Source organism: Neophocaena asiaeorientalis, unplaced genomic scaffold (genome assembly GCF_003031525.2).
Source record: "Neophocaena asiaeorientalis asiaeorientalis breed wild unplaced genomic scaffold, Neophocaena_asiaeorientalis_V1.1 scaffold204, whole genome shotgun sequence".
In the NCBI taxonomy this organism is placed as follows: domain Eukaryota; kingdom Metazoa; phylum Chordata; class Mammalia; order Artiodactyla; family Phocoenidae; genus Neophocaena; species Neophocaena asiaeorientalis.
In genome coordinates this window covers 9916202-9928433 of record NW_020173922.1, presented here as the reverse complement: position 1 = coordinate 9928433, position 12232 = coordinate 9916202, and the positions used below count along the sequence as shown (strand labels likewise).

At 40.1% G+C, this 12232-nt stretch overlaps 1 protein-coding gene across 1 annotated transcript; it reads left to right on the top strand.

Annotated features, from left to right (window-relative positions):
• Window positions 1–9721: 9721 nt before the first annotated feature.
• LOC112404489 (zinc finger protein 549-like) lies at window positions 9722–11297 on the top strand (the record flags this gene model as incomplete). The annotated part of the gene is given in 2 exon segments (XM_024752491.1): window positions 9722–9765; window positions 9845–11297. Coding segments are annotated over 2 exon segments (1482 nt in total), but the record flags the coding sequence as incomplete, so codon positions are not given.
• Window positions 11298–12232: the final 935 nt, after the last annotated feature.

Here is a 12232-nt window from a genome sequence, read left to right as displayed (position 1 = left end):
TGAGGATAGAGATATAGAAATCATGATGGATTTATGAAGCCATGTTATAGTGTCTGAACTTTTTATAAGCCATGGTAGAAACAACATTTTAGGAAACAGAATCACATAATCAACTCTGAAGCAATAGGTTGGAGGATGCAGGGGAACTTGGAAATCCCATGTTATGTTGGTAGTCTGTGAGAGCAGTTCAGATGAGCCATAGTGAAAAAACTGGGTGGGGACATTTCAAGTTAAAGGAAAGACAGAAATAGAGAGATATATTTTAGAGGTGAACCTAAAAGGATCTGGTGACCATCTGGACATGGGTAGTGAGGGAGAGGGGAGTATTAAAGTAGAGAAATTTTGAAGACAGATGTTGGTAGGAGGGGATAGACTAGGGGCTGAAAAATCTCATGCCTATAAGGAGCAGACAGGTAAGGGAAATGAATGAAAGAAGCTAGATTGGGAATATGACAGGGAAGGGTTGGTCTGTGGAAACTGCCCTGTCTGCTAAAGGGAACAGCCTCTACTCAGCCTCGACTAGTCATTACCGTAGAGAAATTTATGTGTAGTGGTATCAGATCTTTCAGTTTTCAAGAGAAACTAAAATTTCAAAGTTGAAAGTAATTTCTCCTGATTTATTTCTTTAGATTTCATTTTTTAAAAAAACACTGTGTGGGTCAAACAAAACAGAGGGTGAGAGTTGAAAACCTAGGATGCATTGCTAATTTTCCTGATTGCCTGATATTCTCATCCATATATCTTCTAAAATTACTGCTTATATTTCCATTTAAAACATTTACATGCACTTTTCCAATTGTTCTAGGATGAATAGTATGAATACTTACTGATTACTGTTAGTACGTATCTCAAGCAAATAGTCCATTTGTGTCTGATTCCACAGTGGTTTCTTTTGCAACACATGTGATTCAAGAGATCTTAAGATGTGATCAATACATCCAAAATATGTACTCTGAAATAAATGGATGGTTTTTCAGACTGGGGGATATATGTGCATGCATGTTGCTGTTGTTTATGCAGTTTCAAGGGAAAATGTAGACAATTGTATTTTTGAATAGATAACTTCTGGGACTTGAAATGCAAGAGCACAAAGAAGGAAATTTTAGAAGTCTAGATGAGAGCACAAAGAAAGGAATGAGATCTGGGTAAAAGAGCTTTATTCAACCCAACCATAAAAGTCCCTTATCTTCTGAATGGGGTAGGATGATAGCTCAACAGACTTTATTTTAACTGGCATCTTTCAAGAAATACTGAAAGAAAAAAAAGCATTGGTATGAGGTAGAATGGAGGTGTGATTTACAAAAATTCAGATCTTTCAATATAAGCATCCACATCAAATCTATGCATAATTTGTTTTTATGTAGCAAGCTTTGATGTCATTGAAATAATGGAAGAATTTTTTGACGGAAATATTACTTGTTAAGGTTTTGAAAAAATAAGAGTGTGTATTTCATTACTGAGAAAAAGCTAATAGAAGAGAGTAGGGTGTCAGGCATAATTCTGAAAGTAAAATGGATCAATGAATTTTGCTCCCAATCATTTCATCTTCCCAATGTGCTATTCATCTTACAGCTGGTTGCCTGGTAACCTGGTGATTATCAGGGGCAGTCATGGCATATCAACATTGAGGGTACAGCTGACTGTGCATGTGATTCCTGCTCTCTTTCAATCTGAGTAGGTAGTGATGGGTGAGTCTCCGGTCTAAGAGGAAGGGCTTTGTTGGTGCAGGGAAAGAATGCTGGATATCAGATGATAATCCAACCTCTACCACATTCTGGCTGTGACTCTTGGGAAAGTTATTTGACCTCAGACAGCCTCAGTTTCCTCATCTGTACAATGGAGGTAACTTTAGTTTCTACCTCTCAAAGTTGTGAATCTCACATGAGATCATGCATTAAAATGTGCAAATAGAAGGTACGATTATTTTAAATATTAACAGCCAGCACTACAATCACTACTACTAAAATGAATAACGCATGCTGTTATTGGAGACCGTTGAAGTTATTTGTTACTGGAAGCTGAATTAAATAGCTAATGATTATGTTTTATGAATCGTGTGGAATTCTTCAGTTGAAAGAAAACCTGACTTTGGCCAGTTAAAGCCAAGAGGAATTTACCGAAGGATATTCATAGTGCGTATATTCAATGAGTGGCTCAGGTCCTTTATTACTAGCTCTTAAAAACTGACAAAATATTTTGGTTTGAATAGACACCATTCACAACTGTCTTCAAACTGTCCTAGTAGATACAAAAATCTATGAAATCTACAAAGTGAGCTGTGCCCCTAGGATTAGGTAATTCCCTGCCTGCACAGCTGTATAGATTCCTAGACACTTCATAAGTCCACTAAATACGGTGGAGATCTTGTACACTCTGTGTGGGGACCATAGCACAAAGGAAGATCCTTGTCCTCTGAAAAGCTGGTCCTGAACCCAGCTGCTGGGAAATATCACTCTGAGTGGAGCAGAAGACATATTTCTACTGATGCATACAGTTTTCTTTTCCTGTTTTGGCATTTCCTTAATGTTATGGGTCATGCACCGACAGCACATACCACCTTACATTGTACCCATACTTGCAATAAATTTTCCTCAGAGTGGACTTACAGAAGAATACACTAAGATATAGCTTGGGGTGTGGTGTGTGATGATCAGTGTTGTGATTGACAGAAAGAATTTCAGAGAACTAGACTCATTGCCTGAATTTGTTTTAGATTGAGAAAGTGCTTCTGAGGAATGGCTTCATTTATTCATTAATTCAACAAATTATGATTATAAATGGCTAGAAACGGAGGATAGTGTGATGTGATGAGCAAAACCAGTACAGTTCTTATCCTTACTAAAGTAATACTGCAAACACACTGTAGCAATTAAGTGTCATCAACGCTATGATAGAAAAAGTATAGCCACTTATGGAAATGAGTAGAAAGAATGCCTAATTGAAGGGTTCTGGGAAGATGTTATTATTTTGCTTTTGATTTGGCTCTGTCCCCCTTTAATGAAATCATTGACTTTTTTACTCTGTGCCAGGCACCTAGACAGATTTCTATGTAAAAAAAAATATATAGAACTCACATAGGAGCACAGCTGCCTTCATTTCCACTCTAAACTTTGGGCCAGTGATAAAGGAAGGTGGATGAGATTTGGAAATGTGTATGACAAGGAAAGCACATGTCCCTGTGTCCTTGTTACAGGCAGAGATAGATTTATACAGATAATATTTCATAGATAACATAAAAATTTTAATTAAGATCTCAGTGGGCATTTAATACAGAACTCCTAAATGAAGTTGTTGTTGTTGTTTTTCATTTGCTTTGATCAGCAAATTGTTTCCTGGGGTGATAATGACAGACGGCATGGTTTGGCAGGAGGATGAGCATACACACCTCACGTTCATAGACAAAACCATGCTGGCTGATGGCTCTGAGCCACCGAGAAGTCTCTAGTCAGAGACAGGCTTGGTGGGTGGAACAGGCGAGTGGATTGCTGTGGTTAACATTGCACCTTCAAGATGGTGGAGGAGTAAGACTTGGAGATTGCCTTCCTCCACACAAATACATCAGAAATATATCTAAATGTGGAACAACTCCTACAGAACACCTACCGAACACTGGCAGAAGACCTCAGACTTCCCAAAAGGCAAGAAACTCCCCACATATGTGGGTAGGGCAAAAGAAAAAAGAAAAAACAGAGACAAAAGATGAAGGATGGTACCTGCATCTCTGGGAGGGAGCTGTGAAGGAGGAAACGTTTCCACACCCTAGGAAGCCCCTTCACTGGTGGAGACGGGAGTGGTGTGGGGGAAGCATCGGAGCCACGGAGGAGAGCGCAGCAACAGGGGTGCGGAGGGCAAAGCGGAGAGATTCCTGCACAGAGGATCAGTGCTGACCAACACTCACCAGCCAGAGAGGTTTGTCTGCTCATCCGCCAGGGCAGTTGGGGGATGGCAGCTGAGACTCTGGCTTCAGAGGTCAGATTCCAGGGAGAGGACTGGGGTTGCCTGCATGAACACAGCCTGCAGGGGGCTAGTACACCACAGCTAGCTGGGAGGGAGTCTGAGAAAAAGTCTGGAACTGCCTAAGGGGCAAGAAACTATTGTTTCGGGAAGCGCAAGGAGAAGGAATTCAGAGCACTACCTAAAACACCTCCAGAGACAGGCGCGAGCCACGGCTAACATCGTGGACCCCAGAGACGGGCATGAGACACTAAGGCTGCTGCTGCAGCCACCAAGAAGCCTGTGTGCAAGCACAGGTCACTATCCACACCTCCCCTCCCGAGAGCCTGTGCAGCCCGCCACTGCCAGGGTCCCGTCATCCAGAGGCAATTTCCTCAGGAGAACACACGGCGCACCTCAGGCTGTTGCAACGTCATGTCAGCCTCTGCCTCTGCAGGCTGGCCGCACATTCTGTACTCCTCCCTCCCCCTGGCCTGAGTGAGCCAGAGCTCCTTAATCAGCTGCTTCTGTAACCCTGTACTGTCTGAGTGAAGAACAGATGCCAGAGGGTGACCTACACGCAGAGGCAGGCCTAAATCCACAGCTGAAACCCAGGAACTGTGTGCAAAAAGAAGAGAAAGGGAAATCTCTCCCAGCAGCCTCGGGAGCAGCAGATTAAATCTCCGCAATCAACTTGATGTACCCTGCATCTGTGGAATATCTGAATAGACAACGAATCATCCCAAATTGAGGCAGTGGACTTTGGGAGCAACTTTAGACTTGGGGTTTGCTTTCTGTATCTAATTTGTTTCTGGTTTTATGTTTATCTTATTTTAGTGTTCAGAGTTTATTATAATTGGTAGATTGGTTTATTGATTTGGTTGCTCTCTTCCTTTTATATATATATATATTTTTTCCTTTTTCTCTTTTTGTGAGTGTGTATGTGTATGCTTCTTTGTGTGACTTTCTCTGTATAGCTTTGCTTTTACCATTTGTCCTAGGGTTCTCTCTGACCTTTTTTTCTTTATTACTTTTTAATTATTTTTTATTTTTAATAACATTTTTAATTTTAATCATTTTCTTTGATTTTATTATTTTCTTTCTATCCTTCTTTCTTTCTTCCTTCCTTCCTTTCTTTCTTTCTTTCTTTCTTTTTTTTCTTTCTTTTCTGCCTTTTTTCTGAGCCACATGGCTGACAGGGTCTCAGTGCTTCAGCTGGGTGTCAGGCCTATGCCTCTGAGATGGGAGAGTCAAGTTCAGTACACTGGTCCACCAGAGACCTCCTGGCTCCATATAATAACAAGTGGCAAAAGCTCTCCCAAAGACCTGCATCTCAATGCTAAGACCCAGCTCCACTCAACGACCAGCAAGCTGCAGTGCTGGACACCCAATATCAAACAACTACCAACACAGGAACACAACCCCACCCATTAGCACAGAGGCTGCCTAAATCATAATAAGGTCACAGACACCCCAAAACACACCACTGGCCGAGATTCTGGCCACCAGAAAGACAAGATCCAGCCTCATCCACCAGAACACAGGCAACAGTCCCCTCAGCCAGGAAGCTTACACAACCCAGTCAACCAACCTTACCCACTGGAGGCAGACACCAAAAACAACGGGAACTGGGAAGCTGCAGCCTGCTAAAAGGAGACTCCAAACACAGTAAGTTAAGCAAAATCAGAAGACAGAGAAACACACAACAGATGAAGGAGCAAGGTAAAAACCCATCAGACTAAACAGATGAAAAAGAAATAGGCAGTATATCTGAAAGGAATTCAGAGTAATGATAGTAAAGATGATCCAAAACCTTGGAAACAGAATGGAGAAAATACAAGAAATGTTTAACAAGGACCTAGAAGAACTAAAGAGCACACAAACAATGATGAACCACACAGTAAATGAAATTAAAAATTCTCTAGAAGGAATGAATAGAAGAATAACTGAGGAAGAGGAACGGATAAGTGACCTGGAAGATAAAATAGCAGAAATAACTACTACAGAGCAGAATAAGGAAAAAAGAATGAAAAGAATTGAGGACAGTCTCAGAGATCTCTGGGACAATATTAAATGCAACAGTATGCTAATTATAGGGGTCCCAGAAGAAGAAGAGAAAAAAGAAAGGGACTGAGAAAATATTTGAAGAGATTAGAGTTGAACACTTCCCTAATATAGGAAAGGACATAGTCAATCAAGTCCAAGAAGCACAGAGAGTCCCATACAGGATAAATTCAAGGAGAAACATGCCAAGACACATATTATCAAACTATCAAAAATTAAACACAAAGAAAAAGTATTAAAACGGCAAGGGAAAAACAATATATAACATACAAGGGAATCCACATAAGGTTAACAGCTGACCTTTCAGCAGAAACTCTGCAAGGCAGAAGGCAATAGCAGGACATATTTAAAGTGATGAAAGGGAAAAACCTACAACCAAGATTACTCTACACAGCAAGGATCTCATTCAGATTTGAGGGAGAAATTAAAAACTTTACAGACAAGCAAAAGCTAAGAGAATTCAGCACTACCAAACTACCTTTACAACAAATGCTAAAGGAACTTCTCTAGGCAGGAAACACAGAGAAGGAAAAGACCTACAATAACAAACCCAAAACAGTTAAGAAAATGGTAATAGGAGCATACATATTGATAACTACCTTAAATGTAAATGGATTAAATGCTCCAACCAAAATTCCTAGACTGGCTAAATGGAAACAAAAATGAGACCTGTACATATGCTGTCTACAAGAGATTCATTTCAGACCTAGGGACACATACAGACTGAAAGTGAGCAGATGGAAAAAGATATTCCATGCAAATGGAAATCAAAAGAAAGCTGGATTACCAATTCTTATAACAGACAAAATAGATTTTAAAATAAAGACCATTACAAGAGACAAAAAAAAGCCACTACATAATGATCAAGGGATCAATCCAAGAAGAAGATATAACAATGGTAAATATTTATGCACCCAACATAGGATCACCTCAATACATAAGGCAAATGCTAACAGCCATAAAACGGAAATTGACAGTAAAAAAAATAATAGTTGGGAACTTTAATGCCATACTTTCACCAATGGACAGATCATCCAAAATGAAAATAAATAAGGAAACACAAGCTTTAAATGATATATTAAAAAAGGTGGACTTAACTGATATTTATAGGACATTCCATCCAAAAACAACAGAATACCCTTTCTTCTCAAGTGCTTATGGAACATTCTCCAGGATAGATCATATCTTGGGTCACAAATCAAGCCTTGGTAAATTTAAGAAAATTGAAATCCTATCACGTATGTTTTCTGACCACAATGCTATGAGACTACATATCAGTTACAGGAAAAAATTCTGTAAAAAATACAAACACATGGAGGCTAAACAATACACTACTAAATAACCAAGTGATTACTAAAGAAATCAAAGAAGAAATTAAAAAATACCTAGAAACAAATTAAAACGAGAACGTGATGACACAAAACTTATGGGATGCAGCAAAAGCATCAAATCAATTGAATTAGAAATGAAAAAGGAAAAGTAACAACTCACACTTCAGAAATACAAAGGACTATCACCAATTACTACGAGCAACTATATGCCAATAAAATGGACAACCTGGAAGAAATGGACATTCTTCGAAAAGTACAACCTTCCGAGACTGAACCAGGAAGAAGTAGAAAATATAAACTGACCAATCCCAAGCACTGAAATTGAGACTGTGATTAAAAATTTTCCAACAAACAAAAGCTCAGGACCAGATGCCTTCAGAGGCAGATTCTATCAACATTTAGAGAAGAGCTAACAGCTATCCTTCTCAAACTCTTCCAAAATATAGCAGAGGGAGGAACACTTCCAAACTCATTCTAACAGGCCACCCACCCTCATACGAAAACCAAAGGAAGATGTCACAAAGAAAGAAAACTACAGGCCAATATCACTGATGAACATAGATGCAAAAATCGTCAACAAAATACTCACCAACAGAATCCAACAGCACATTAAAAGGATCATACACCATAATCAAGTGGGGTTTATCCCAGGAATGCAAGGATTCTTCAATATATGCAAATCAATCAATGTGATTAACCATATTAACAAATTGAAGGAGAAAAACCATGTGATCATCTGAACAGATGCAGAAAAAGCTTTTGACAAAATTCAACACCAATTTATGATAAAATAACCTCCAGAAAGTAGGCATAGAGGGAACTTACCTCAACATAATAAAGGGTGTATATGACAAACCCACTGTTAGCATCATCCTCAATGGTGAAAATCTGAAACCGTTTCCTCTACGATCAGGAACAAGACAAGGTTTTCCATTCTCACCACTATTATTCAACATAGCTTTGGAAGTTTTAGACACAGAAATCAGAGAAGAAAAAGAAATAAAAGAAATCCAAATTGGAAAACAAAAGTAAATCTGTCACTGTTTGCAGATGATGTGATACTATACATAGAGAATCCTAAAGATGCTACCAGAAAACTACTAGAGCTAATCAATGAATTTGGTAAAGTAGCAAGATACAAAATTAATGCACAGAAATGTCTTGCATTCCTATACACGAAGGATGAAAAATCTGAAAGAGAAATCAAGGAAACACTCCCATTTACCCCTGCAACAAAAAGAATAAAATACCTAGGAATAAACCCACCTAAGGAAACAAGAGTCCTGGATGCAGAAAAGTATAAGACAGTGATGAAAGAAATGAAAGATTATACAAATAGATGGAGAGATATACCATGTTCTTGGATTGGAAGAATCAATATAGTGAAATGACTATACTACCCAACACAATCTACAGATTCAATGCAATCCCTATCAAACTACCAATGGCATTTTTCACAGAACTAGAACAAAATATTTCACAATTTGTATACAAACACAAAAGACCCCGAATAGAGAAAGCAATCTTAAGGAAGAAAAATGGAGCTCAGGGAATCAGGCTCCTGGATTTCAGACTATGCTACAAAGCTGCAGTAATCAAGACAGTATGGTACTGGCACAAAAACGGAAATATAGACCAATGGAAGAGGATAGAAAGCCCAGAGATAAACCCATGCACCTATGGTCACCTTATTTTTGATAAAGGAGACAAGAATATACAATGGCGAAAAGACAGCCTCTTCAATAAGTGGTGCTGGGAAAATTGGACAGCTACATGTAAAAGAATGAAATTAGAAGACTTCCTAACACCATACACAAAAATAAACTCAAAATGTATTAAAGTACTAAATTCAAGGCCAGACACTATCAAACTCTTAGAGAAAAACATAGGCAGAACACTCTAGGACATAGATCACAGCAGGATCCTATTTGACCCACCTCCTAGAGAAATGGAAATAAAAACAAAAATAAACAAATGGGACCTAATATAACTTAAAAGCTTTTGCACAGCAAAGGAAACCATAAAAAAGACAAAAAGAATGGGAGAAGATATTTGGAATTGAAGCAACAGGCAAAGGATTAATCTCCAAAATTTACAAGCAGCTCATGCAGCTCAATATCAAAAAAACACACAACCCAATCCAAAAAGGGGCAGAAGAATTAGGAGTGGGCGGGACTTCCGGCTCCTACCTGAAGGAGGTCATTTGGCTGCTTTTGCTGCCATCTGCAGGACCCGAGGCTCAGGATCACTCAGTGGAGCCGAGCTTAGAGAAACTGGAAAGATCCCGAGGGGCGCCGTCCACACTGCCCAGGAGTGAGGGGGTTGTGGAACCGGCTTCCAGGATTTTTGGCCTAGGTCTCCGCCATTATCCTGCACATCTCCTGGCACCACCGTGACCACAGGGTCCTATGTCAACCAACGTGGTGCAGGACCCAGCCCAGAGTCCATGGCTTTTCATTGGCTGACTCCTTTCCAGGAATGAAGGAGTCTTCATCCATTTGGATTCTGTTATTGTTTCAGGTTCCCATGGTAGCAGCAGCATTTATGGTCCCTGAACAGGGCCATGTGATCTTTGAGGATGTGGCTGTGTCCTTCTCCCAGGAGGAGTGGTGTCTCCTTAATGATGCTCAGAGACTCCTGTACGGTGACATGACGCTGGAGAACCTGTCACTTATAGCCTCCCTGGGTTGTTAGCATGGAGTAGAAGCTGAGGAGGCTGTTTCTGAACAATGTGTTTCTGTAGAACAAGTGACAGAAGACAGGAATCCAAAGCTGGAGCCATCTATCCTGAAGCCTCTGTCTTCCGATATGAGCGTCCTGGTGGAGAAAGATGTTTTGTACTTGGCTGACAATATGTTCACGTGCAGAGAGGTTGAGAAGGCTTTCCTAGGCAGCTTAGGCTTTCCCCAGCACCAGCCCTCCCACGATGGAGAGCATCCACGTAGAAGCAGGCAGAGAAGGGAAGTCTCTCACCCTGGGCAAGAGCATCACACGTGCAGTGAATGTGGCAAAGCCTTCAGTAAAAAGTTTAAATTCGCAGAGCACCTGAGAGTTCACACTGGAGAAAAACCTTATGAGTGCAGTGACTGTGGGAAGTTCTTTAGACACAGCTCCAGTCTTATTCATCATCAGAAAGTTCACACAGGAGAAAGGCCTTATGAGTGCTGTAATTGTGAGAAAGTCTTTGCCCACAAATATAAACTTTTTGAGCACCAGAGAATCCACACTGGAAAAAGACCATATGAGTGTAATTAATGTGGGAAAGCCTTCCTTTGCAAGGATTCACTTGTTCAGCACCAAAAAATCCACACTGGAGAAAATCCTCATAAATGTGGTGAATGTGGAAAGTGCTTCCTGTACAAAAATAACCTTCTTGTGCACCAGAGGATCCACAGTGGAGAAAGGCCTTATGGGTGTAGCAAATGTGGAAAGTCCTTTGTCTTCAAAAAAAGGCTTCTTTATCACCAGCGAATCCACACTGGAGAAAGGCCTTACATGTGCAGTGAATGTGGGAAAGCCTATGTCTACAAAGGAAGTCTTATTGTGCATAAGAGAATTCACACTTTAGAGAAGGCTTATGGGTGTAACAAATGTGGGAAATTCTTTACAAGCAGTTTTGCCTTCAATAGACATGAGAATGTTCACACTGCATGAAGGCGTTATGTGTGCAGCGAATGTGGGAAAGCTCTCAATGGCAAAGTTAAACTTGCTGAGCACCAGAGAATCCATACTGGAGAAAGACCCTATAAGTGTAATGAATGTGAGAAAGCCTTCATGTGCAAGTATACACTTGTTCAGCACCAAAAAGTCCACACTGGAGTAAAGCCTTTTAAATGCAGTGAATGTGGGAAGCCCTTCACTTACAAAACAAGTCTTGTTGTCCGTCAGAGAATCCACACTAGAGAAAGGCCTTATATGTGCAGTGAATGTGGGGAAGTCTTTGTCTACAAAGACATTTCTCCAAATAAGATATACAGATTGCCAACAAACACATGAAAGAATGCTCAACGTCACTAATCATTAGAGAAATGCAAATCAAAACTGCAATGAGGTATGACCTCACACCAGTCAGAATGGCCATCGTCAAATAATCTATAAACAATAAATGCTGGAGAGGTGTGGAGAAAAAGGAACCCTTTTGCACTGTTGGTGGGAATGTAAATTGATACAGCCACTATGGAGAACAGTATGGAGATTCCTTACAAAACTAAAAATAGAACTACCATAGGAGCCAGCAGTCACACTACTGGGCATACACCCTGAGAAAACCATAATTCAAGTAGAGTCATTTACCAGAATGTTCATTGCAGCTCTATTTACAATAGCCAGGACATGGAATCAATGTATGTGTCCATTGACAGATGAATGGATAAAGATGATGTGACCCATATATACAATGGAATATTACTCAGCCATTAAAAGAAATGAAATTGAGTTATTCATAGTGAGGTGGATGGACCTAGAGTCTGTCATACAGAGTGAAGTAAGTCAGAAAGAGACAAACAAATACCATATGCTAACACATATATATGGAATCTAAAAAAAAAAAAAAGTCATGAAGAACCTAGGGGCAAGACAGGAATAAAGATACAGACCTACTAGAGAATGGACCTGAGCATATTGGGAGGGGAAGGGTAAGCTGGGACAAAGTGAGAGAGTGGCATGGACATATATACACTACCAAACGTAAAATAGATAGCTAGTTGGAAGCAGCTGCATAGCACAGGGAGATCAGCTCGGTGCTTTGTGACCACCTAGAGGGGTGGGATAGGGAGGGTGGGAGGGAGATGCAAGAGGGAGGAGATATGGGGATATATGTATAGCTGATTCACTTTGTTATAGCAGAAACTAACACACCATTTTAAAGCAATTATACTCCAACAAAATTTTTAAACAAATAAACA